The sequence below is a fragment of the Meriones unguiculatus genome, chromosome 9 (assembly GCF_030254825.1).
Source record: "Meriones unguiculatus strain TT.TT164.6M chromosome 9, Bangor_MerUng_6.1, whole genome shotgun sequence".
NCBI lineage: Eukaryota > Metazoa > Chordata > Mammalia > Rodentia > Muridae > Meriones > Meriones unguiculatus.
In genome coordinates, this window is record NC_083357.1 from 28,921,496 (window position 1) to 28,947,202 (window position 25,707).

Genomic DNA, 25,707 nt, shown 5'->3' on the forward strand with positions numbered 1-25,707 from the left:
TGGCTGGCTCTTTGATCACCTCCCCGAGGGGGGAGCAGCCTTACCAGGCCACACAGGAAGACAATGCTGCCAGTCTTGATGAGACCTGATATGCTAGGGTCAGATGGAAGGGGAGGAGGACAGCCCCTATCAGTGGACTGGGGGAGGGGCATGGGAGGAGAAGAGGGAGAGACTGTGGGCTTGGGAGGGGATGAGGGAGGGGGGCTAGAGCTGGGATACAAAGTGAATAAATCATAATAAAATAAATAAAATTTTAAAAATGATTCTTCTAAAACTTACTTATGGACTCCATTTTCTGAAGTGCTAATACCTTCCAGAAATCTACTCATTTTCTCATGTGTATCCCAAATGCCATTTTAGAATCCTCATCTGATTTGATAAAGTAATTATTATCAGCTATCTGGAGTTTTGAATGAGCACAAAGATCCAGCCTGAGACATTTTATTAAATACTTTCAGATGTTGATTTCTACATTAAAAAAACACACATACATGGAACACATTTTCTTTGTGTAAAGAAATAAAAATGAGACATGAGTTAATATTTAAAAGCAAACTATTTCAAGCAAACTATTTCACAACCAAAGTTGAAGTATCCCAAAAGCCCAGCACACTGAGCCCCCGAAGCCTGTACAGCTATTCACTATTCCTGCGAATAGCAACGGTCAGCGGGTCTATGGCTTAGGGTCTCCTTCCATGGTGCTTTCTTGAGCTTCGTCCACCTCTGACAGCTTATCATCATCTGTAGTTAAGAAGACACAAACCTCATTCCATGTTGCCTATATGTTGTGCCTAGCACATGCATAAAAAGTTTTATACCGTATTAGCAAATATATTTAAAAACAAGACAGCAAAATGACAAGTTACGGCTGCAAATGGCCCACATAACTGTTTGGTTTTAAAAATCTCGACTTAAACCCAGCGAGGAGGCTGAACAGCCAAAGGCAAGTCTTGTTGAGCCTAAGGACTGAAGCTCCATCCTGATACCCAGATGGTGGAAGAAGAAAATTGACTTCTACCTGTCCTCTGGCCGCCACATGCATGTCATGGTTATGTGTGCAACACCCTACCAACACACACACACAAATGTGATACCTTTGGTTATTCTTACATATTACTAAGAATATATAATTTGTATGAAAGCTTTCATTAAAAAAAATCTAGGTCTTAGCCTGATTTTTTTTTAAACAATGAGACATCAGAAAACACAGAAAATTCTAGTCACAAGAAAATTCTTGTCAGAAGAAAGATCAAGTCTTCAATTTCTCAGAGTACTGCCTTTCCTACACATGCAAGCAGCCTAACACACCACTGACTTAGAGTATCTTGCCTGTGTCCCTAATCATTAGCAAGGAAACACTCATCATCCTTGAAGTTTTCCTACTACTAGACATGTATGCAAAGCACAGATTACCACAAAATTATCACTCTTCTGCATGTGTACAGAAATGTGAACAAATGAGTGTTTTCTAATGCCATCTAATGGATTCTGGAGGGAGACTCTCTTACCAGCATATCCCCAATCATTTAAAATCTTCATAAGCAATAATTTGGAAATGACTTATACTTACTCTCCAATGTCTGCTGAAGTTCATGGATGGTACTAAGAAGCACGTGAAATTGTTTCCGTCTCAATTCCAGCTGTTAGAAAGGAAACAACTTACGTAAGTTTGTCTTTAAACACAGACACAAACACATAGAAGCTAATATAAATCTTCAAATACCTTATCTTCAACACTTTCTTTAATATGTGAGAGATGCTCCAATTCTTTGCCCAGAGCCTCTAGCTCCCTGTGGGGGTGGGGGGAAACAAAACAATGTTATATTTTGCTACTTAAGGGAATAAAATTTATAAATATAATATTTTGGACACCAAATAATATTCTGGAAATGAATGGGTTTTGAGAGATGGGTCAGTAGTTAAGAGCACTTGCTCCTCTTTCAAATGAGTGCCCGCAAGGTGCCTCACAACTGTGTCTAACTCTACGCACAGGGGCCTGATGCCTCTTCTGGCTGCCAGGGCACCAAGCATGCAAATGGTACACAGACTGCCTGCTGAGAAAGCATCTATAACACCTAAGAAATCTAATACTCATTTGGTAAGCTTTTGAAACTGAGAATGACTTCCTATATCCTAAATTGTACTATATTTATTACAACTACATTCTTAAATACAAATTTTAAAATAACAAGAAAATATAATTATATAGAATAAACCCATGAACAGACACATTTTTTTCACACCAACCTCAAGTTTTTTTAGTAAAGAAAGACTCCACCAATTACCTCCAAATATCTGTGAGCCTGACTCCCAGTCTTCTATCCATACTTACTTTTATCTACTTCCCACCTAAGATACTACTGCATCACTGTGATTTCTTTAGATACATCTGTTTGCATCTCTGAATAACATACAGTATTAGTATAGAATATTTGAGGAGCTTCTAATTTTCACAAATTATACATATATATAATTAATTTAAACTTCATTAAATATCTTTTTTTATTGTTTATGTTTTGAGCTGTTTTAAAAATGTGCATCTGGTCGGGTGATGTAGTGCGTGCCTTTAATCCCAGCACTCAGGGTGGCAGAGGCAGGAGGATCTCTGTGAGTTTAAGGCAGCCTGGTCTACAAAGTGAGAATAGGAGAGCCAAGGCTACACAGAGAAACCTTGTTCCCCTCCCCCAAAATGTGTATCTAGCAGTCTTTGTTATTGGTATTTAGTGTTCTGTTATGGTAATAGAATAAAGTATGTAGAGGAATTTTAATTCAGAAGATGGGTACTCCGGCAAGAGATAACATCCAAAACCCTTCTCGGTCTCTGTGATCTGGCTGGAATGCAGACAAGACTTTAATCCCAGGAGACAGAAGGAAGGAGATCTCTGAGTTCTAAGCCAGCCTGATATAGAGCAAGTTTCAGGTAAACAAAAGCTTAGGTTCAGGCATGGTAGTTTGAGCCTTTAATCCCAGCACTCAGGAGACAGAAGCATGTGGATCTCCTACTCAGTTAATTTGGTTGAGTCAGTGAGTTGAGAGGTAGTACAGTGGTTTTGAGTTCATGGCAGTTCTTGGTTCATGGAATTCCAAGAGAGTTTTACAGAGACGGGTTGAAGACAGAACAAGTTAGAAATGGATGAAGACAGAAGGAACCAGAGAATGTGATTAGAACAGATTGCTAGGGTTAGTTTGAGGCCAAACAGAGCAATTCAGTCAGAAGCTGAGAGAAGCCAGTTTGAATCTCTCAGTTTGGAGAGGAGTTTGAGCCAGGACAACTGAGCTGAATCAGCAGCATGAGTTCAGAAAGAACTAGAAAGTGTGAGCTTATTCAGCAGTAAGTCTCAGAATCCGAAAACATTTTAGGTCTAGACTAGATTGTGTGGAGGCTAGAAGCTTCCAGGACTAGGCCTAGGTTAGTAGATGGAGGTTATAAGCCTCCGAGATGACAATTACATCAGATGAATAAAAATAACTTTAACATAGTACACATATTTACTTCCATTTGAGGCATATTTCACACATTTATTCTGGACATATAAGTAGTAACACTGGAGAAAGAAAAGGCTCTAATCAAGCAGTGCATGATATGAAATATTATTTAATACTGAAAATATAACCCTTTCTTTTGATATATGCTGTGTTTATCTAAGAAAGAAATGTGTGGAGTAGTTTTCCAACAGTTATGTATAAAAGCAGTTCCTGTAAAACTGTACTTACTTCAATGTCTCATGCCTGTCTGGATGATGCTGGATCACTTTTGCCAAAGCATCATATTCTGGAAAAAAAAAATTGACAAATTACGGTGCTATTTAAAATCTGGATTATCAAAACAAAATGCGTAAATAAAAAATCACATTTAAAAATATTTATTTATTTTATGAGTGCTCTATCTGCATGTACACCTGCACGCCAGAAGAGGGCATCAGCTTCCAGTGTACATGATTGTGAGCCATCATATGGTTCCTGGGAATTGAACTCAGGACCTCTGGAAGAACAGACAGTGCTCTTAACCACTGAGTCATCTCTCCAGTCCCTAAAAATTAACTCTTATTCACTTTCCTAAAAGTGGTGTGCACCCCTGCTCGGATGTAGCTCATGGTAGCTCAGTACCCAAGTGGGTTCCCTAGTAAGGGGGACAGGAATTGTTTCTGACATGAACTCAATGGCTGGCTCACTGAGCTCCCCCAACCCTGAGGGAGGAGCATCCTTGCTGGGCCACAGTGGAGAACATTGCAGCTAGTCCTGAAGATACCTGATAAGCTAGGGTCAGATGAAGGGGAGGAGGACCTCCCCTAACAGTGGACTTGGAAAGGGCTAGGAAGGAGAGGAGGGAGGGAGGGTGGGATTGGGAAGGAGTGAGGGAGCGGGCTACAGCTGGGATACAAAGTTAATAATAACTGTAACTAACATTAAAAAAATAAAATTTTAATTAAAAAAAAAACAAACGTGGTGGTGCACACTTTTCCCCCCCAGCATTAGGGAGGCAGAGGCAGAGTCAGTGGATCTCTGTTATTACCAGGCTAGCATGGTAGCATGGTCTACAAGTTTCAGGGCAGCCAGGGCTGTTACACAGAGAAACCATGTCTCAAACCAAACCAAACCAAACCAAACCAAACCAAACCAAACCAAACCAAACCAAACCAAAAGAGACAATGATTATGATGGAGGGTATCGCCAATTCCATTAACTTAAACATGAACAAAAGCATATGTGACTTCAACAATGTTCCAAACAGGGATTCTAGCTTTCACTTCTGGTGTTCTATTCACTGGACAGAGTACAAGAGGTTGGCAGCAACATAAATGAACATAGTATCGCCATCTGATAACTGATTTTAGAAAAAGATCTTATTAAATGTTTTTAACCACCTTCACCAAAATAAACTAACAAAGAACACTGAGTAAAACACATCCTTCCAGACCAGTTTCATGAATCTTGGATTCTATGAATCTAAGTCATAAAACCTCACAATTACCCAAAAAACCCAACATTTTCTATTCCTATTTAGTTTATCACAGTACTGTCATAGTTATGGCTTTTATTTCTCTATCTGTCTGTATTTCTACTAGACCTAGTAATGGCTCAGATCTGTCTGTCTATCTCTCTATCTACCTACCTAGCAACCTATCTACCTATCCACTTATCTATCTAAAGGTTAAATTTTCATTATGCCTAGGCTGACCTAGAATTTGTAAGCCTCGAGTTTTAGCCAACGGATGGGAGTTCAAGTATATACCACCACTCACAGTTTAAACATTGCTCTTTTATAGAACCTAAAAATTCAGTTCCCAGTATTCATGTGCAGCTCACAACTGCCTCAACTCTGGGGTAAGATGGCCACTTCAGGCATCCATGTTCCTGCACAGACACATGTACAAAATTAAAATATTTTCAAATATTTTATGAACTAGACAAAGGAGATCAAAACTTAAGAGATTAGAATTAAAATTTAGTCTTTTTTTTGGGGGGGGTTGTTTTTTGAAACAGGGTTTCTCTGTGTACCCTTGACTATCCTAGACTTGCTTTGTAGACCAGGCGGTCTTGAACTCAGAGATCTGCCTGCCTCATATTCTGCCTCCCTGAGTGCTGGGATCACAGGCGTGATTCACTGTGCCCAGCTCCTTAATCTGTTTTTAAAAATGTTTACATTTATTTATTTTTGTGTATTTATGTGTATGGGAGTAGTATAGCACACCGAGGAACTCAGTTCTCTCCTACCATGCAGGTCTCGGGGCTCAAGCTCTGTAGCCATGCTTGGCGCTTAGTGTCAAGTGCTTGCTGGACCAATGTGCTGTCCCCTAAACTTTAACTTTTCTATTAGGTATTTTGTGAGTAATGTTTCCTTGCTTTGTAAATAACAAAAGGTTAAAATTCCTTTCCATTTTTTTTTTGAAAATAGATTCATTAAACGAGCAAATACCCCAGTCTATCATGTAGTTCATCTTTACAGATTAACTGTAACATTGCTTAGGGAATAGAATCTGAAAATAGTAAAAAACACTGAGAAATACTTGCATAACCAAAAAAATTCAGCAAAATAAAATCTTTTCACTACACCTTGCCTTCTCTATTTTAATAAGTAACAGCTTTAAGAATAAATATAATTGCTAATTATTTTTTACAAACTGATTTATGTTGCAGATTATACCTTTCAATATTAAAACCTTCTTGGGAATTTTGGTCAGGAATAAACTATCTATATACCGAGTCCTTCAAATCTTACCTTGTCGATTTTTTCGTATTCGTTTTGCTTGGAGAATTTGCTTTTTACACTCAGCAATCTTTTCGTGTGCCCCTGCAATACTACATTCTAGACAAAAGGTAGTTTTAAGAAGGGTTAGGACGGCATGTATAATCTGTGCTTCTCAACAGAAGTCCCACTGATGGCCCAAGAGACAACGGCATTCTAAAAAGTATCTACAGCACAAAGTGCTATTTCTTGTTACACAACACTGTGGCTGCTGACAGTGACAGATCCGTTATACTACTCTAATTACTGATACTGTTTTACTATAATGCAAATACTACCAAATTACTTTTCCTTTAAACCACAAAAATACAATTCCAGAAAGAAAAATTATGTTTACCTATTTCTTTGTATATTTTTTCATAATTTTCCATTTCTCTGAGATTCATATCATATACCAGCAACGTTTTGCCCATTGAAAATTCACACTGAGATAGAGTGCTCAGCATACGTTGATACTGGCTATATCTAATTGAAAATAGAAAGAAAATTAAAAAAAAATGGTAAACTAAATGAAACTAAGTTCTGACAGAATTGTTTGTTTTATTTAAAATAGCTTACAACATCATCCATCTTACTATTTTCTTTGCTAGACTCAGTGTACGTGAATTTATAAGGTGCCCTGGTTACAAAGGCAAGAAGAGATGACTGGTCTCAACAATGTAGGCTCAGTCCAAACGATTTGTCTGATTTATTTAAATCACCCTTAATAATATTTTGATTAAGGGTTTTCTTCAGAATTCTGTTCTTACAACGTTCCTACTCTATACAATCACTTAAAGGAGAAAATAAGTCCAGAACAAATGTCATAAAATTAGTGCATAACTGTTTTGCAGCAACTTATATATTAACAAAAGAGAAACCTTCATTTAGAGATACTTAGCAAATACTAATTTGCTTAACGTAATCAAATTATTAAGCCAGAGTTAATCTTTATTTCTTCTTTTACTACTGTGCTTTCTGCATACTATACAAACATAAAGGAGGCCTATAAAGACAATGACAGGAAAAAAATTACCACTTTTGATCAACCAAGAAGTGGCTACACTGGACAGATAAGGTGAGTAGAACTATTTAACATGGTCTTAATAAAATTCGACCAGGATGCTGGTACAAAAACGAAAGTGGAGTGAAGTACCCCTCCTCTTGGGATCCAGAGTTGCACCACTTAATGAAGCTCTTCACTAGGAGGTTAATCCTCCGGTCATCCCCAGCACCATCTCCATCGATTAGAAGACGCTTCCGGATAACTTCGTCTGGAGGGAAAAGGGTGAAACAAACATTTGGTCTGGGCAACTCTCAAGACAGCCAGGATTACTACTTTTTGCTCATTCAAAGGACAATTACTAAAATAGAAGTACACTTAATGCAACCAGTTGAGGTACCACCTAAAAGAAGGTAAAAATTATGTGCATCTTGCCACAATTAATAATCTGTCTTCTTGTGTTTTTTTCTTTTCAAAGGAAAGTGATTGTCTGTGCTATGTGTAACCCCTCAGCCTAGGGGTTGAGGTCCTAGGTGAAACTTCCCTCAGAGTTGGCATTCTATGGGCTAACAGAAATTTTCAGGTCTATCAGAAAAACTAAGTCAATAACTGTTAAGAGAACCACTTTTAAAAAACAACAACAACCTGTCTAGGAGCTTCACAAGGAGACCAACAAAGCTAAAAAATCTAAACCCAGTGAGGCCTGCAGAGACTGATGCAGGCCTGTGCATGGAGAAGATCTAGACCCCTGCCTAGATGGAGCCAATAGGCAGCTCAGTCTCCATGTGGGTCCCTAACTAAGGGGTAAAGGGGGACAGGGGCCGCCTCTGTCATGAACTCGGTTGTCTGCTCTTTAATCACTTCCCCCTGGAAGTACAGCCTTGCCAGGCAACAGAGAAAAAGGATCCAGGCACCCTGATGAGTCTGGATAAGCTAGGGTCAGATGGCAGGGGAAGAGAGGAGGGGACCTGGAGAAAATGAGGGATGAGGGAGGGGGCTACAATCAGGATATATAATGAACAAATTGTGAAACAACAAAAACAACAACAAAAAACAAGAACAACAACAAAACTTGTCCAAACCAAAGGAAGCTAGAATAGTACAGATCTCTAAGTGAAAGGCAATGACAAAAAACCAGAGAGTTTCCCAGCATGCAATATCAAGTTATGAAAAGAATGACAAGTCATAAAAGAAAAGGAGCACATTCAGGAAGTACTATAATTTAGTTGTTAGATGCTCTAAAGCCACATTGTCTCCTTTTCTTATTTGAGACAGTACACACTGGCCTGGAATTCACTATGCACCTCTGCCTTCCACATGACAGGATGACAGGTGTGAGCCACTAGACATGACTCTGCTGCCTCATTTTTGCCCCAATGCAAAGAGAAAATAGAACACAAAAGCAGTGCAGAATGATGAGTGTTACAAATGCGGTCCAAACCAGCCTGTTTGGCAGTCCTGAGCTAGTGTTCTTACTGGGACTAAATAATGCTGGGCCATAATCAGAAAGGCAAATGGAAATAGGAAAAAAAAATCATCTCCACCTACCAGATCATAACTCAGTAATAAAACTGTTGATAAGATGTTCAGAAACTACTTATACACAGTTACACATGTAGGGTCTGGGATAGAATTAACAATGCTTGAAATGGACACCCCCCCCCCATGCTGAGCCTAGAATTTTTTTCCCCTTTGAGTTTTGAGACAGTGTAGTTACAGTGAAGTAGCTTATTCTGAAACTCTGTAGAAGAGGCTGGAATTACAGGTGTGCACCACCAAGCACAGCAGATGTAAAGAGATGTTTTTAACAGTGTTGTTTGCGGTACAAAGACTGTAAACCTAAACAGAGGCTTGTTAAATTATGATGCCCTCACATGTTAAAGCCAAAACAATATCTTTAGATAATTACAGTAACGTCAGCGAAGCACAGTGTGCTGTCCAATGTGTAAAAGTATGTTTAAAAAAGTACATACATGCAGAAAATATCTCTGGAGCGATTCACAGGTAATAGACAATATTAATGATTGTTTCTGATAAGCAGCCTATAGATAGATATGATTTTATCGTCCTGTTAGGCCACAGAGGAGGATTTTGCAGCCAGTCTTGAAGATACCTGATAAAACAGGATCAGATGAATGGGGAGGAGGTCACCCCCTATCAGTGGATTTGGAAAGGGGCAGGGTGGAGAGGAGGGAGGGAGGATGGGAGTGGGAGGGAATGAGGGAGCGGGATACAGCTGGGATACAGAGTTAATAAAATGTAACTGATAAGAAAAAAATAAAAATTAAAAGATACCATTTTATAATTTTGTTTGTTTTCTGGACTTTTCTTTTTAATGAAGTGCATTATGTTTTGAATGCAAATGTAAAGGATGAGTAACTCCTGGACAGCCTGCATGAGTCAACAGCAAAGTCCCTGACAACAGCGCCTGTGTGTAGGCACAACGTTTAAGCACAGGTGCAGGCGAGAAGGGCCCAGTATAGGGCATCCTTAAAAGCCATTTAAAATAGGTTTCTCTGAAAGCCTGTTCAAGCTAGCTACAGATTCATCTGATCCATCATTAACTTTGTTAAAAAATACTAATGCTTTCAAGCTTTAATGACCAAACAATTTGAAGAGTCCTCCCTAAAGAGAATAAAATGCAGAATTTCTGACCACAAGCACTCTCTCTCTCTGACACACACACACACATTCTGAGACAAGGTTTCACTGTGTAGCCCTGTCTGTCCTGAAACTCTCTATGTGGACCATGCTGGCTTCATATTCCCAGTACTTGAGAGACAGCAGTCTGCTTCAGTCTGTCTAGTGCTGGGAGGAAAAGCATGGCTTGGAGCTGGAGACAGCTCAGTGGTTAAGAATGCATACTGCCCTTCCGGAGGACCCGAGTTCAGTTCTCAGCACCAAAGTGTGACAATTCACTGCTACCTGTCACACCACCTCCAGGACTCTATCACTTCTGTTCTCTTCCAGCACGTGCACTCCTGCATGCATGAGCTCATGCACACGCATACACATGAAGAAGTAAAAAGATGGGTCTGAAGGTGTGTGTATTATGCATACCGACACTGACCTTTTAAATAAATAAGATAAAAGGGACATCCGTTTTGTTCAATGATCTCGAAGTACCAATACTTCAGACATTTTGCTCCTCTCTTGATTCTTCCCAAGCCCTACCTTCTTCCTGGATGCTGGGATTTCTACCTTAGAGTACTCAGGTGTCATAAATGCAGTAGGAAACAGAGAGAGGAACTAACTAGCCCTATACTCAATATCTGAAGTCTGGGACTTGAAAATATTTAAACTAAGCGTTGTGGTCATGCCAGCTGTGCATATGAATGTAGTACTCCTATTTGTGAAGATTTTGGAAAATGTTTGCAAGCCAAGTAAACAAAATCAACAACCTCAACCAACCTGATCTCTTTTGGAAGCTCAGACTAGCTTGGAATTCACAGCATCTCTCTGACTCAGCCTCCTAACTGCTGTTACAGGTGCGAGGCAACATGATCTCCCCCCCCCCCCCCCCCCGCCTCATTGAGGTAGGGTCTCTCTATGTAGTCTTGCCTGCCCAGAAACTCAGGATGTAGACCATTCTAGCCTTGAACTCAGATCCTTCAGCCTTTGCCTCTGGAATGCTGATTAAAGGCGTGAAGCACCACACCCAGCCTGACTTCAATATTTTAAATTTGGGTTCTTAATGCCAACAGAGGCTTTCTAAAGAGCATCGTCTCAATTAAACACTAACAAAGACTAACACTTATTTTCACTATCATAGCAACAATTACTTGTACAAAAGGTATGAGCAATTTGTGCACAAGGCATAAGAGTAAATTCTGAAGCTAAGCCTTTTTTTCTCTCTTGATGTAGCAACAGCACCGAATCAACACACAGAGGTGGCTGTGGTGGTTAAAACAGCACATGCTGTCGGAGACAATCAGAGGAGGTGGGATCTCAGTGGCTCTTTATCAATATGTCTCAAAATTTCTAACATAGGTTTCACTCAGGAGTATCAGTTCTAAGTTGGATTAAGCAATATGACATCATTTATACACCTTATCATTGTAATAATAAATAAAAAGCAACCCAGATGTCTATAAGTAGGTGTACAAGTTAAATAAATTTTGGTATAAGAACATGATATTATGCTGGAAACAAAGAATGAGGAAATCCTTTTTAATAGAGACAAATTAAAATACAAAACAGAAATGTATAGTATGCTGTCATCCAAATAAAAAAACGGGATTAATATATTTGCATAGATAACCTGTAATTATATAAAAGAACGAAGAAAAGGGGTTATCAAGAGAGGGGCCAATGAAAAACAGTATGTGGAAGACAGAGCAGAAGATGGAGGAAAGTATAGTTTGGTTTGAGCTCCAGAGCAGTATTCAAAATCTGCTAGCTATTCTGACTAATAAGGAAAGAATGCTGAAGTCCTCCCATTTCATGCCACACCAGCAGACAGTAAAGCTGTAAGCTCTAGCTGAGTTGGAGGAACAAGCATACAGGATGAGGGAGGACAATTCACTCCAATAACACAAATGCTAATTCACAAGCATATTTCAGGAGGATGGTATATGTTGGTAGGCAATTGAGCTGTTAAAGTCACGCAGGCAGAGCGTTCTAGTAGGAGCAAACTGAAGACAATATACTAAATCGACTGCAACTGGGAAAAGCCCATAAGTAAGGTGGCTAGACAGGAGGCTGCCAAGCCACATGTGGTTAGTAACTACATAGTTAACATTAACAGAAGAGGAGAATCCCAGGTGCTGGAAGGCAGGTTAGGACTGGACACACTTGAGGACCTACCAAGCAGGCGGGCATGAGTGGGAAGTGGTTAAACTAGTCTGGCACTGGAGAAGCTTCCTATCTAGGCAGACTCAGACCCTCCTCACACGTCAGCCCTATCCCTCTTTAAGCACATTTCTTCACAGCTCTGGGCCGGATAATGATTTTGGTTGTGTGAGCATATGAGATCAACAGGGAACTTCATTCTAAAGTAAAAATAAAACTATCTGGCTTTTAGGACTGTTGCGAAGCATCTTGAAAATAAAAGTGAAAGGACACAATGCCTGACCACAGGAAACCCCCTAAACATAACCTTTTCTTTATGATAAATTTTAACCCACAACTTGCAACATTCTAAGAATGTTATGAGTAAATTAAGATACTTACCTATATATAGTTATGTATCTATGCAGATACATATTATGTATTCAAAACTCTACCCAGTTGTGACTGTTTTTCTCAAACTTACAGCAAAGTCACAGCATTCTTTCTTAAATGTTGTATGGACAGTTACTGCCTAGAAAACTAGACAAGAATTACTACCATAAAACATATGCCTTTTAGAGTATACTCTAACAAAAAATAGGAAGGTACATTTCCAGTTTGAGAATGGCTCCTATTCTTTTTAGAGTTCCTAACACAAATGGTATAAGAATTTTTAATGTTTTTAGCAACGCCTCATAATTTTGGTCTATACTGAACATACCTAAAACACTTTTGAATTTATTAGTTTCCATGATTGAAGCACGATTCTGTAAGTAATCTGACTGCTTGTACTAATCTCATGAGGCTATTCTATAAAAACAACCAACCAAAGGAAGCTTAGAAACTATTTTATTGATAATAGCTTGAGGAAAAACTATGATAATGTAAAGATAATGTTTACATAAATTCCGATTAGATTTTTCATTACATTACCATCACTCATAAGTTATTAAGATGAATTACATATGGTCTATTTGTTGCATTCCTCATGCCAGAACTCCTGTCCCCACCCTTTATGAAGTTTAAAATCATTAGGATGATTTTTAAAGTCAACAGTCTTAAGATTATACATAAAAGGTAGACAGATAAATAAACAAGATAGTATGAGTCTGCCCTGTAAATGCTGGCCTTATGTCCAGTTTAAGCAAGCTGGATGGTAAAACCAAAATCAAGTTAAAAAAAATTTAAGCAGACATGCCTACAAACCCAGTATTTAGAAAGCTAAAGCAGAAGAATTAGGCAACTGTATAATTTAAGGATAAAACTTTGTTTTGAAAAACTATCTTAGCTATAGAAAAAGTATTTAATGGTTGAATTAGTCCACAGCCAATGGAGCAAACTGGATGAATGTAGTGGCCCTGCTAAACAAAAGTGCTTGACACTGAGTCACTTGAATTGAATGCAGCAGCAAACACTTCTGCAGTGTTTATTCCTATTTGTTTCCTCGCATGGAGAAGTGTCCTGCCTTAGCTACTGAATTATACAGTTTTCCAATTTCAAAGTACTTTACATGAATTATCACATTGTACCCTGAGAAGTCTTTGCTATTCTATTCCATTTACAGATGACTGGTGTTATCCTTGCCCTCATCTGAAAATATACACAATTACATTATTATATAGTTCCATTATTCTGTCATATTGTTTGTGAGTACATTAAAGAAATCATTTTAAATCTTAATAAGTATGTCTATGAAAGCTGTCATAGCTAAACAGCTCTATTAAACAGAATGTAGAGCCACATCTTACCCATTTTCTCACTTCCCACCTGTTGCTCTAGATATCAATATATCTACTGTTTTCTACTACAAAAGGGTTCTAACAGTTTTAACACCCTTTAAGTTTTCGCCTACAACATATATACTGTGAGAACAGTTTAAATTAGCAGTGGCATATCTTAACTGGTGTTCAGTTGGCCAGAACCCTGGAGTGGCTTTGCCCGAAATGACCTGGCAGACTAAGTCTTTAACTGCCCATTTTCTCCTCTATAAATGACTGTACTGGGGACGCAGCTTAGCTCAGTGGTAGAGTGCCTGCTCAGCATGCAAAGGGCCTGTAGTTACAATCCCTAGTAACTCTCTTCTCTCTCCTTCTCTCTCTCTCTCTCAGATTATTTTGCTGATACCCACCTTCCAGCATCTCTCCCCTCTAAATCTCCTTCTGTACTGATCATCTCATATTTGCCAACTGCTTACTAACTACTTACTTCAGTTCAGTTTTCTTATCGGAAAGTAAGATAGGAAAGGGCAATCAGAACAGATACAGTTCTCCATGGGGAAGCGGAGCTTAGCAGAACAACTTCAGTATTTAGAAGTATTTACTGAACAATGCTATGTCTTTGATTCAGTACAAAGTCCTTTAACTTTTACTGCATCCCATTTCCAAAGCACCACTCTGAGGTAGATTTTATTATCATCTTCATTTACAGAGAACAAAATTGAGTTTCAGAGAAGCAAGTTAACCTCCACAAGGCCAGAAGCTTGTAGTTTTAAAGTGTGAATTCCTGTGGCCTTCAAGAATTAGGGGGCTGAATGTGGTAAGCTTACATAACTCATCCTTCTTTCCCTTCTCTCATCTGACAAAACCCATCACTCCTTTGGAGCAACACATGCAACCCTGCAAAGATCATCCCTGACATCTCACACCTGACCCATCCCATTCTACATGAGCTCTGTCCACTTACTGAATCCCCTTAGTTGAAGTGTTGTCTTACTAATCAATGGTCCCATTACCTTTCACTAGCACCACTGCTGTGGGGGGAGAGGGAGCTGAGATCAGACCATACTAGCTGGGCAGAAGGAGGCCTCAGCAGTTAAGTTGTTCTTCCAAAGGTACTGGGCTCAATTCCAGTACCTACTACTAGTTCACAACTGTCTGTACCTTCAGTCCTATGGGACTGGACACTCTTCTGGATTCTACAGGCACCACATACTCATGGTACACAGCATACATGCAGGTAAAACATACATACACACATACACACACACACACACACCCACACTCGAATGAAAAAGTTAAGACTCTAGAGCCAACTTGAGTTTTTAAGCTAGGTGTTTAAGCTCAGCCTCTGGCACTCATTATCACTGCAACTCTGGACAAGTTACTTAATTTCTTGGGGTACCAGTTTCATCTATAAAATGGGGTACCTAGAACATTGTGCACCATATACAGCAAGTACTATATAAAGGTTAGCGAAGAGGAGAGTGATTTCAGCAGCCTCCTTCCATTTCCTCAATGTTCTCCACAGAGTAGACTGGGTTTGTAAGTTTTAAATGCAATTCTGGGGCCAAGGATGTAGATCAGGATGAGAATGAACAGGACCATGGGTTCTGCCCTCAGTATTGCAAATAAATACATCAATCAATTAATTAAATCACAGCAAATCTGATCCCACTAATGTTTATAACTTTCAGTGGCCTGATGTGGTGACCTGCCCTTTAGTGCCAGCACTCGGGAGGCAGAAGCACGGAACTGTCTGTGAGCTCCAGGCCAGGCTGATCTACATAGTGAATTATAGGACACACTACTCACCTTGTTTAAAAGAATCCAAACCCCAAAACAACCAGACCAAACCAAAGCAACAACAAAACAAACTGTTCAATGGCTTTTAAAATTCATGTGCAATTTTTTTCTAAGTTCTATAATTAGTACCTGCCATTTTTAATTTCCTTCATCGTTTTGGGACTTGTACAAATGGTTGGTGACTTGTAATTCCAGTCCTAAAACACCCATTTATCCTTTAAAGAAATGGGGAAAGCGAGTTTTTTCAAGTTTTCTAGAAACTTGTAGAAGCGCTATAACCATCTCAGTTCAATTCCCAGGACTCACATAGTAGAAGGAAATGAGTATCCTTAGCAAGCTGCAACACTTGCACGGTGGCCTGATTGGGGAACCGGTGAGGGAGAGAGACAGAGGCGCGGACAGCTCAGAGGTGCACTCACAAAATAACCCTCCTTTCTCAATTATTTAATGCTTACAGCCATCCCCAGGCTGCACACGTTTAAGAGGAAACGCCTTTGCCTGTTGGCTCTGAGTTGCAAACTCTAAGTAAAGCATTGTCTGGAAGCATGATCAATACCTACTGGATAAACGAAACTGAAATAAAACAAGGTTAAAATCCCCCCACCAAGTTCCGGGGGCCCTTAACCCCTACTTAGGAATTTCCTCTTCAGTCCTCTCATTTGGGCCCATCGATGTTCTTCCCATTTTCTGGATGTCGATCCTCAGTTTCTCCATTGGCATCCACAGCTACTGGTCACCCCGTCAAACAGCCCCAGGTCCCCGGAACCTTTCTCCCAGAGGGCGTCTAAGTTGCTGCTCCAGCGGCCCCCCCGTCTGTCCGTTCTTCCCCCAGATGTCCCGATTTCTGCTCTCAGTCCACAGACAATTGTGCACGACCGCTCACTCCCAATTCATTCGGGCCCGCACCCCCCCCCCGACATGGCCCCCTTCGTGGCCCCGGTGTAAGCCGCCGGCTTCAGCCCACGCGGGCGCCCTACCTTGTAAGTCGCCCAGATACACTTCCCGACCGGCCCTCCAGTCGCCCCTCTGCCTGTTGGAGGCCACCCCCGGCTCCGCGCCCGCACCCCAGCGCGCGCCGAGCTCTGGGGCTGCCCGGGGCCCGGCGCCCCGACGCTGGGCCCGCCCCAGCCTGGCCGGGGGAGCCCCGCAGGCGGCCCCGTCCGCGCACTGCATCGCTCCCCGGGCGCGGCGAGCGGGCCCGGCCGCTGCCCGCCACGCGCCGCCCCGGGAGCCCCCGCCCCACGCGGCCCGGATCCCGGCGGGCGCTGCCCCGCGTCCCCGCACCCCGCGGCGGCCTCACCGTCAGTCACGGCTCCCATGGCGTGCGCGGCGGCGGCGGCGGCGGCGGCGCGAGCTGAGGCGGCGGTTGGCGGCGGAGGTCAAACTCCCACAATGCAGCCGGGTAAACAGTCATGGAGGAGGAGGCGGCGGCGCCCGCGGCCGCCCTCTCCGGCTCCTGAGTCGCGCCGCGCCGCCGCCGCCGCCGCGGGACCCGCGCTGCCCGCGCTCGCCGCTCTCCCGGGGCGCGGAGCGGCCGGCGGCTGAAGGGCGAGGCGGCCGGCCGGCGGCGGCTCTGCCCGCGGACCCCGCCGTCGCACCCGGCCCCGCGCCCGCAGGCCGCCCTGGAGGCCGCGGCCAGCCGCCAGGTGAGCTCGGGGCCGCGCGCGCTCGGGGTCTCCGCTCCTGCCGCCGTAGGCGACCGCTGCCCCCTCGGCCGGCTCGCTCCGGTGGGGTGGGGCCGCGGCGACGGCTGCCGAGTAGGCGCCCGAGCGCGCCGCGGTCGGTCTCGAACCCGGGCCCCTCAGGCGGGCGCGGCTAGCCGTCTTCGCTTCCCCAGCTCTGGAGGGTGCTGGGAGAGGGGGCAAAGAAACTTGGCCGCCTTCCGGACGTCTGTGCTCAGGACCTGCGGTCCTCACCCCTCACCCAGTTCTCCCACGGGGCTGGAATCCAGATGGGGTGCCTTCATTTTCATATTATTTTCGCTTTTCAAAAAATGCTTCTTGAAGGGAAGTTGCAAGTAGGTGGTGTCCCAGGAGGAGGTGGCTGCGGATTGAAAATCGTTGCTCGGGGGTGTGGGGTGCAGATCTCCTGAACACACTGCGGGTTACATTGCTGTCTCTTCTGAAAAATCACTTTGATGCAACTTGGAAGAGAATCTCCCAAGTGGAACCTTACGTGATGAGAGGCAGACCCTGGCACAGTTGATCTGACTTACAGCAGGACAGAGTTTGACTTTGGAACCCAGGTTTTCATTGCTTTCCAGTTTTCGTGATCTTAAGACCGTTGCGTCTTCTGATCCTACATGAAACAATTGTGTGGGGGCGATTTGGCTGTTAAGATTTTTCTTTCTTAGGTGGGATCTGTGCATCTGGCCTGTGTTCCCTCAGTTCTTCAGCAAAAAAACTTGGGAGCATTCAGTGTATGATAGTGAGGTGGCTTTTAACCTCTAGGCAGAGCTATGTGTATGTCAAATACAGTATTGGCTTTTGTCACAAAGGCAGAAATTACCTTAACTGGAGATTTTGAGGCATAACTGACCTCTTCTAAATGCTGAGACTGCCCCGTTCCCTGGTCTTTTGAAAGAGCGTTGGCCTAAAGGGGGTTCTTTACCTGGACTTTGGACCCTGCTCATTTCCTTGATGTAGGAGGGAGGATAATATTAATGTTAAATTCAGTACGGTGGTGCTAGCCACGCCTTTACTCCCATCTGGCCTGACAGGTCTGTGCGTTGAGGTCAATCTTGGTCTAAATACGGAGTTTTTGGACATCCAGGACTACATAGGTGTCCCCATCCCACACATAACAACAAAATCCTAAACCCAACAAAAAGCAAATCCTAAGTACCATCAAACATTGTAAGTGGATATCACCTAATTATTTCTCTGTTCCCAGTTATACTTTGCTTGGGAGATTTCTTGTTTATAAGGAAACTGTCAAGTAGTGAAAGGATACTTTTAAATAACATTGGCCCATCTTATCAGCATCTTGCTGACTTTGAAACTGTATCTAGTGACGTCAACTAATTGGTAATGTTTTCATAGGAAAATAGCACTGCCCTCTATGACTTAAGCTTCCATGAGCCTTGCTGTCAGGTTTTCACAGATGAGCCCTGGCCAGACAGACACCTTTCATAAGCTTATTTGATAGCTCGCCATTTTCTTACATAGGACTAGAAAAAAATTAAAGTAATAAGACTATAATTAATTGAAAAGTGTACTTGAAATTAAACATTTCTGAACATTCTTTGCTCAGCTCATGGCTCAGGTCATGGGAGATCAAGTGGTAGGAAACATTTTCGCTGTTTAAAGTTTCCAGAGTTTTCTTCAAATCATATAATTTAATTTATTATTGTGTTGACTAGAATCTGAATTGAACATCTGTAGATTCTTTTTTGTTTTAATTTTTTTATAAATTCAACTCACATCTCAGTCATAGTCCCCTCCCTCTTCTCCCCCAGTCCCACCCTCATCTCCTCTCCCCGCTTCTGCCTGTTATATGATGTACATCGAGAAAACGTCTTACGGTGGATTTTAGAAGTGATCTTTTCATTTGCTAAGCTGTGTCTGATGGTAAAGTAGGGTGAGCTCTAACCCTCCCTTACTCATGTTTTTTTCTTTCTTTTTTGGGGGGCCTGAGGGAGTAGTATGGATCTTGACAGGCAGAAACACAGAATTGGGAAGTAATATGTTTTAAGCTATCAAAAAGCTGACTTGAACTTGTAGACCTTAGTTCTAGTAGTTTACTCTAGTCATTAGTTCCTTCTTTTTTGAGAAGATGAGATATTAGTTAAGGAAGTTAGTATATTATTTAACTTTTGCCTTTGAAAATGTGAAGGCTGATGGAGAACTAACAGTTTGGTGTGTCTCCTCGGTGTTTAAGCTAGGGTTTCTAGTGCTGTGATAAGCACCTCAGGACCACCTGTCCCGAGTGGCACCACCCGAAGTGAGACGGACCCTCCCACAGCAATCACCAGAAGGAAATTGTACCATAGGCTTGTCTACAGGCAAGTCTCAGTCAGTAGACATTTTCTCAGTCAGGTTCTTTCTTCCCAAGTATGTCAGGGTTTGTACCAAGTCAATAAAAACAAATCAGCTTTCATATTTGCTTTGTGAAAAAAAAAAAAAAGAAGAAGAAGTAGACATTTCTCAAGTTTACTTTCAGAGAAAGTTATTCTGTTCTGTAAACCTTTAGGAGACTGTAGGTATCATCCAATTCTTTATTTTTTTTAGATTTGTTCATTTTCTGTGTGTTTTGCCTACATGTATGTGTGTGCACTACTACCATGTGTGTACTGCTTGATGCCTGTCGAGAAGAGGCCAGGGGAGGCCCTGGAACTAGAGTTACAGATGGTCGTGACTCACCATGTAGATACTGGAAATTGAATCAGGTCTTTTGCAAGAGCAACAAGTACTCTTAACTGCTGAGCAATCTTCCCAACCCCCTGTAGTTGTGACTCATACTTTTTGTTTTATGTGTATTTTTATGCAAATATAAAGTTATAACACAGATCCAGGATTTAAAAAAAAAAAGATTCACCTTTTTACTAAATAACAGGGAACAATAGTCATTCAAGTATTTGATTTAATATTCATATGTGAACATATTTCGTTTTGATCAGCTCCATTCTCCTTCCCTTCTGCCCAGTTCCATCCCCACACCCCCCACATTTTTCTCCAACTTCATGCTCTCTTAATATTATTTTGATTGCATGTATATGGATGTTTTGTCACCATGTATGTCTGTGCGTGGTGGTGGTGGTGTCCATGCCTGATACCCACAGAGGCCAGAAGAGGGTATCAGAATCCCTGGGACTGGAGTTTCAGGTGTTTATGGAGTGCCATGAATCAAATGTGGGCCCCTTGGAAGAAGAGCCAAGTGCCCTTATCTACCAAGTCACCCTCCCAGCCCTCCAGCCGCCACTTTTAAAATAAGGCAGTTCATTTAGTTCTTCCTGTATGTGAATGGGTGTGGGACCATCTACTGAGCATGGGTAGCCTCTCAGAATTTTCATCTTTGAAGAAAAAGGACCCTCTCTCCCAGCAGCCATCAATTGCCAGTAGCTCCTCACCTAGAGGTGGTACTTCATAGGCCTCTCCCCCATTCTTCTCGGGATGACCTTGCTCTTCCACATCTACTTCCCGAGGCTCTTAAAATCTTTTCACAAATACCTTTCCTAGTTGTTCCTTGAGACTTGTGGATAGTGATAAAGATGCCATTTAGACATTTGAGCATTCCACAGTCTCTTATGTGTACATCAACTGGTTTTAGATCTGTACTAATCACCATCTACTGCAAAAAGAAGCTTCTCTGACAAGAGTTGAGAGATGCACAAGTCCATATAGCAGAATATAGTATTAGGTTCTCTCCTAGAGCTTTTCACCCAGAAGCCACATATTTTCTCCTAGTTATCAGTAACAGTTATAGGGTCCATTATTGTGGAGCAGGGTTTAAATCCAGCAGATGGTTGGCTACTCCCATAATGTTCATGCCACTACTGTACTAGTAGACATATTTTATCAGGCCAGTCATTATTATAGCTCTTATAGCTAGGTAAGACTGTTGATGATTTTTCTCCCCTTCTAACAGACATAAAACCTATAATTCAATGAAAACTAGCCAGTAGGGATGCCAGCTTGATTTCTCTATGGTCTCTGTGTCTTCAGCAATAGGGTCTTAGCATCAACTTCTGAGGAATAACCAAGTGGTGATAGCCTATAATTTAGGGGGTTGGTAATCAATGGGAACTCACAGACCAACATCTCAGAAAAAAGTTACCCATTCCTGGCTTTGGGATTTATTTCATAGCTGAGATATCTGGGGAATAGATTGTTGTCCCTTCCCTTGCCTGTTACTAGGTGACTGCCTTTAACCTCTCTTTACAGATATATATGTGTTTTAGGATGCTTCTATTAAGGTCTTTAGTGTTATCCTTCCCTCTTCTACCCTGACTTCCCATCCTCACCCCTGTTCCATTATTCCCCTTTCTCCCTCCCGTTTCTTGAAACCCTGTCCCTTCCACGTTTTCTTAGCATTTCCTGGGTAGTCCAGTTTAAATACACATATCTAAAGATTATGGGTAGTCCAGTTTAAATACACATATCTAAAGATTCAAAGCTAGCATCCTCATCTGAGAGAGAACAAATGTGTGGTATTTGTCTTTCTCAGTTTGGGTTACCTCAGAATAATTATTTCTAGTTTCATTCATTTGGCTGCAAATTTCAAAAATTCAATCATCTTTATAGCTGAATGGAATTCCATTGTGTAAATATACTACATTTTCATTGTCTGTTTATGCATTGATGAACACTGTTTTTACTTTTTTTGCTAAAGTGTGTACAGCAGTATTGAGTTCTTTATAGTAGGATATGAAGACCTTAGGAATATGCTATAGCTGGATTATGTGGTAAATCTGATTCTGGCTTTTTGAGCCACCACGCTGATTTCATATTGGATACACTAGTTTGCACTCTGACCAGCAGTGAGTCTTAACCTTTTCCAACATATATAGAAAATGATTATTTCTACGTCCAAACCCCAGCAAACTCTATCCTTCTTCTGCATACTTTTAAAACTTGTCTCCATTTTCATTGTGTGGTATTCAAGGTGCAAAGGCACTTTGATTTTGTTCCATGGCAAAGCTTTGGCAGTTAATTGGTAAGCTGTGCACACACATAAGGCAAACCAGCCTGACATGCTAGTTCTGGCTTCACTGTGACAGTCTTTATTGTATCTAAAGATTTGCACTAGGTAAACTGCAATCAAATAAGCAGAGTTGAGCTTGACACTAGCCTCTAAAATAAATGCTTCATTTAACTCTTCTCTGTTATTCTTCTGTAGCAATTTTACTATTTTCCTGGGAAATAATGACACTGAGGAAATGTATTTGTGCCTTTGTCCCGCAGCAGAAGCTGGTAGAAGAAAACACAATTTCTGAGTTAAAGCAGAATGAAGTTCAAACTTGGTTTCTTCTTCTCTCTATGTCTCCTTACTCACTGGCTTTCTAGTTTTTCCATCTGAATGCTGCCTACCTAATAGAGGCATTCCAAGGGCTAGAAGGTCTCTGCATGAAGTTCTGAGCCCATTGATTAGCTCACAAGATGAATTTACAAAACCATTAAAAATATTTCTGAGTAGATACCTACAATGGTGGGATATGCTAAGGATATACATAATTTCCATACAGCCAAGTTATTATCATTTAAAATGCTTTTTAAAAATCAAGTTTTCAAGATGGGCATGGTGGCCCAGGCCTGTGATCCCAGCACTTGGGGAGGCAGAGCAGGTGGATTGTTGTGAGTTCAAGACCAACCTAGACTACAAAGCAGGTCCAGGACAGCCAAGGCTAAACAGAGAAACCCTGTCTTGGGAAAAGAAAATCAACTTTTCAAAAATGGGAAAGGAGTGAGGGATCCTCTTATTGTGGCATATGGGGAGTTTTGAGTGCCGCTGTTTGACAACACAGAAGATGTGCTGCTATAGGAGAGAACGGGGAGCCACTTTTTCTTTGAGGGAGGTACTTTTTCAGCATTTGTTTTTTATTAGTAGTTTAAATTAAAAAGATCTAAATTAAAAACTAAAGATGTACCTCTAGTTCATCATCCCTAAAAAGTGTGTCATTATTGCCTCCTTTTTGGAATCCTCACAAGTTCCCCAGGGATTTCATGGTTAGAAGGCACACCCATAACTTCTGTTGTCCAGTGTGCCCCTCTCTGCCCTACTGTGGGATGAATCAAATTAAGGAGCTCATTCATGGTAAACACTCTGCCACTGGGTTGCACCTATGGTCATTAAAAGACCCTGGCTTGAGTATCTGTGTTCATTTTTCTTTTTAGGGAAGATGAGTGTGACAGATCTGGGTTATAGTTTCCTCTAAATGTTGAAGGAAGCAGGGGCATTCTGAATCAAAAGAATTTGAGATGAATGGATGACATATTTAAAAGACCTTGGGCCTGGCTTGGTGGTGCACACCTTTAAACCTAGCTGTAGAGGCAGAGGCATGTGAATTTCTGTGAGTTCCAGGCCAGCTTGGTCTGCGTAGTTCTAGGACAGCCAGGGCTATAGAGAGAGACCCTGTTTCAAAACAAAACAAACAGAAGAAATAAATTCACTTCTACTGTTTGTGCCTCCTTTGGCTGTTCTTCTCATTCATGGAGAACGTTTGTGTCTGCCGCCTTTGGATTGGGTAATAATTATCAATGTTGGCTTTAAACTGAAATTGGGTTTAACTCTCATTTCCTAAAATCTCTGGTGTGTTTACCTTGGGCCAGTGTGGACCAGAATTCTTAAATGGAGAAGATAGTTATTAAATAGGCTAACAGATCTAAAAGACTTGGCTCTTTTTTTTTTTTTATTTTTTTATTTTTTTTATCAGTTACATTTTATTAACTGTATCCCAGCCGTGTCCCGATCCCTCATTCCCTCCCAGTCCCTCCCTCCCTCCCTCATCTCCACCGTGCCCCTCCTTTCCTAGGGCCCTAAGTGTCCTGTCCTGTAGGTGGTAGACGTTTTGAGAGATGAACCATTAATCTTTAGAAAACGTATCAGACTCTATTTCAAAGAACATTTTTGATCATCTGCATTCTCTCACTGGCATTTTGAACTATCCTCTTTTCTTTTAAAGAATTTTTTATTATAATTTAAAAAATCACCGTGTGTGCAAGCGAGTTCGTAGATGTGAGCATGCCATGGTGTGGCAATCAGAGCACGACTGGCAGGAGTTGCTTCTCCTGGGGCTCAAACTCGGGAGGTCAGGCTGACGGGAAGCGCCTGTTGCCCACACCTTGCCATCCCCATCATCTCACTTTCAGTTCAGCAAGTGCTCATTGTTTGTGGCATGGAGTTACTGTCTATGCGACTGGGAGGCTATGTCAAAATTCTGGCTATGTTATTGGCCAAACCAAGAAAACCTCACAAATTTGAAGTTGTAATTTGTTTACAAGTTACTTGGTTTTATGGCCAAGAACAGCATCTGTGAAGGATCAGAGGGTGAATATTTTGAACTTTGACATATGTCTCATTTTTTTTTCTCCTACTCAGCCCCACCATTGTAGTGAGAAATGAATGGCTGTGGCTTTGTTACAGTAAGACTTCATTTATGGATACTAACATCTGAGTTTCATGAAGTCTTTATATACCACAAGGTAGTGATTTTCAAGCACTTAAAATACAAAAGCCATTCATAGTTCGTGCTTTGTGTGGACAGTCACTGGAGTTGCCATGGACCATCACTTGCACATTCCTAGATTTACTCAGGTAGTGGTACATGCCTGTACTCCTTACGCTTGGGAGATGGAGGCAGGAGGACCAAGGCTGTCTTCAACTACATGGTAAGCTGAAAGCTAGCCTGAGCCACATGAGATCCCATCTCAGTCCCTTTCCCCTAGTAAAGAAAAGAATATTGTAGACTAGTGACAGCACCAAGCTCCATTCTGCCTCATACATGCACTCACACTGCTGTTTGCTACCCCAGGAACTTTGTTCTTTTGGCGTGGCAGCTTGGTCTAATGTGAATTTCCAGCAGGGTAAGTTGTTACTAATCCTTTGTGGCACTCCTATCTTTCCACCTTCCTGTAATATGTTACTAGTTAATTTCATTTATTGCTAACGATGTCTTCACCTTGCCAATTTTCTTCAAAGATTGATGATTGAAACCTGTCATGTGTGATGGCCTTGGAGAGAATCTCTGCCTATGGTGCTGTCACAGTGTTCCTGTCGCCCTCCTTTGCTCTGAGGAGAAAGTAGTCAACCTGGTCCTGCAGCCTGCAAACTAGTCCCTGCCTCACATTAAGAAAACCTGAATTCTCGATCCCCACCATCTTTTTTCTGCATGGTATACATGGGTAAATGCAGCATATAAACACTCTTCTTGTCTACTCCCTGGAGATTAGCTCCAGATTGGCATACACAGAACATGCAGATACATATGTCTGTATACTTTATCTGACAGTACACGATGCTCTGAGGAAAGCTGATTTTTAACTACAATTTATTCATTAGTTTGTTTATTTAATGTATATGTGTGCAGGTGAGAGTAGAAATTGTGGGAGTCAGTTTCTCCTTCCATCATATGGGTGCTGGGAATTGAACTGGGGCCATCAGACTTGGTGGCAAGTCTGCTAAGCCATCTCATTGGACATGAGAACAGCTTCTTTTAATTTCTCCTTTTTATTCCCTCTGACTGTTCTCTC

At 41.6% G+C, this 25,707-nt stretch overlaps 2 protein-coding genes across 6 annotated transcripts in view; one reads left to right on the plus strand and one right to left on the minus strand.

The window, feature by feature from the left end:
* Positions 1 to 425: 425 nt before the first annotated feature.
* On the minus strand, positions 426 to 17,116 carry Thoc7 (THO complex subunit 7). 4 transcript variants are annotated; one of them, XM_021652239.2, is made up of 8 exons: positions 16,821 to 17,116; positions 7,383 to 7,500; positions 6,585 to 6,712; positions 6,221 to 6,307; positions 3,715 to 3,772; positions 1,724 to 1,790; positions 1,571 to 1,640; positions 426 to 741 (listed from the first exon to the last, which is right to left on the minus strand). In XM_021652239.2, exons 1-8 carry the CDS (start codon positions 16,837 to 16,839, stop codon positions 674 to 676), a joined length of 615 nt encoding a protein of 204 aa, XP_021507914.1. In that variant the 5' UTR covers positions 16,840 to 17,116; the 3' UTR covers positions 426 to 673. The 4 variants fall into 4 exon arrangements, with proteins under 4 accessions (XP_021507914.1, XP_021507915.2, XP_060246965.1 ...); XM_021652240.2 differs by lacking the exon at positions 16,821 to 17,116 and adding an exon at positions 16,498 to 16,794; XM_060390982.1 differs by lacking the exon at positions 16,821 to 17,116 and adding an exon at positions 16,152 to 16,194.
* Atxn7 (ataxin 7) overlaps positions 17,045 to 25,707 on the plus strand; it is a 166,757-nt gene continuing 158,094 nt past the window's right edge. Inside the window, exon 1 of one of the 2 annotated variants that reach the window (XM_060390980.1) lies at positions 17,045 to 17,166. The gene's annotated coding sequence lies outside the window, so the exon portion shown is untranslated. The remainder of the gene's footprint in view (positions 17,167 to 25,707) is intronic. The other variant, XM_060390979.1, reaches the window with a different exon arrangement.